The following is a 1,148-nucleotide window of genomic DNA, read 5'->3' as shown; positions in this document are numbered from 1 at the left end:
TTTCTTTTTTTATAAATATAATTTATTTGTTTATATACTGTTACACAAATACTACCTGCTGCAGCAGCAGCAGGAGGAGGAACGACCCCCGTAGCAGCAGATACAGTAGCAGCATAAACAATAGCAGCAGCAGCAGGTGCGACGGCAACAGCAGCAGCAGCAGCAGCAACAGCTGCAGCAGCAGCAGCAACAGCAACTGCAGCAGTAGTAGCAGCAACCGCAACTGCAGCAGCAGCAGCAGCAGCAGCAGCAGCAGCAGCAGGCGGTGATATTCTTCCGCTCAAAGAGATAAAGGAGACACCGAATTACATCTGTCTCCTTTTCTCTTTTTTTATGTTTCTCTTTCTTTCTTTGTTTTTGTTTTTGTTTTTGTTTGTGTCTCCTCTATTCTTCCTTTCTGCTGTATACGTGCTGTGTATCCAGCAGCAGCAGCAGCAGCAGCAGCAGCAGCAGCAAATGCAGCAGCAGCAGCAGCAGCAACAAATGCAGCAGCAGCAGCAGCAGCAACAAATGCAGCAGCAGCAGCAAGACAGCAGCAGCAAGACAGCAGCAGCAGCAGCAGCAGCAGCAGCAGCAGAAAGGGGTGCGTAGATTTTTATTTGTTTGCGATGCTACAAACCAACTCTCACTGCAGCAGCAGCAACTGCAGCAGCAGCAGCAGCAGCAGCAGCAGCAGCAGCAGCAGCAGCAGCAGCAGCAGCACAGGAGGAGAAGGGGTAGCAGCAGCAGGAGTAGGAGCAGCAGCAGTAGCAACCGCAACAGCAGAAGGAGCAGCAGCAGCAGCAGCAGCAGCAGCAGCAGCAGCACTGACATGCATATGAAGGTTTTTACGCAGCAGCAACTGTCTCCTTTTCTGTCTCCTTTCTCCCCTGTCTCCTTTTATTTGTGTATCCTGTCTCTTTCTCTTTCTTTCTCTTTCTGTCTCTTTCTTTCTCTCTGTCTCTCTCTTTCTCTCTCTGTCTCTTTGTCTCTCTGTCTCTTTCTTTCTTTCTTTCTGTCTCCTTTCTGTTCTGTCTCCTTTTTTCTTTGTCTCCTTTTTTCTGTCTCCTTTTTTGTTTGTCTTTTTGGGGGGCGCACCGTCTCCCCCTATGTACAAACTTTGTTATTTTATATATATATATATACATAATATATATATAATATATATA

General features: G+C 47.0%; 1 protein-coding gene across 1 annotated transcript; it reads left to right on the top strand.

Annotated features, from left to right (window-relative positions):
• Nucleotides 1-333: 333 nt before the first annotated feature.
• On the top strand, nucleotides 334-591 carry EMH_0099620 (uncharacterized protein; the record flags this gene model as incomplete). The annotated part of the gene is made up of 1 exon (XM_038022109.1): nucleotides 334-591. One exon carries the CDS (start codon nucleotides 334-336, stop codon nucleotides 589-591), a length of 258 nt encoding a protein of 85 aa, XP_037877963.1.
• Between the last annotated feature and the right edge of the window lie 557 nt (nucleotides 592-1,148).

Source organism: Eimeria mitis, genomic scaffold (genome assembly GCF_000499745.2).
Source record: "Eimeria mitis Houghton genomic scaffold, Emh_scaff10744, whole genome shotgun sequence".
In the NCBI taxonomy this organism is placed as follows: Eukaryota; Apicomplexa; class Conoidasida; order Eucoccidiorida; family Eimeriidae; genus Eimeria; species Eimeria mitis.
The sequence above is the reverse complement of the archived record's forward strand: the minus strand, read 5'-3'. Positions and strand labels throughout refer to the sequence as shown.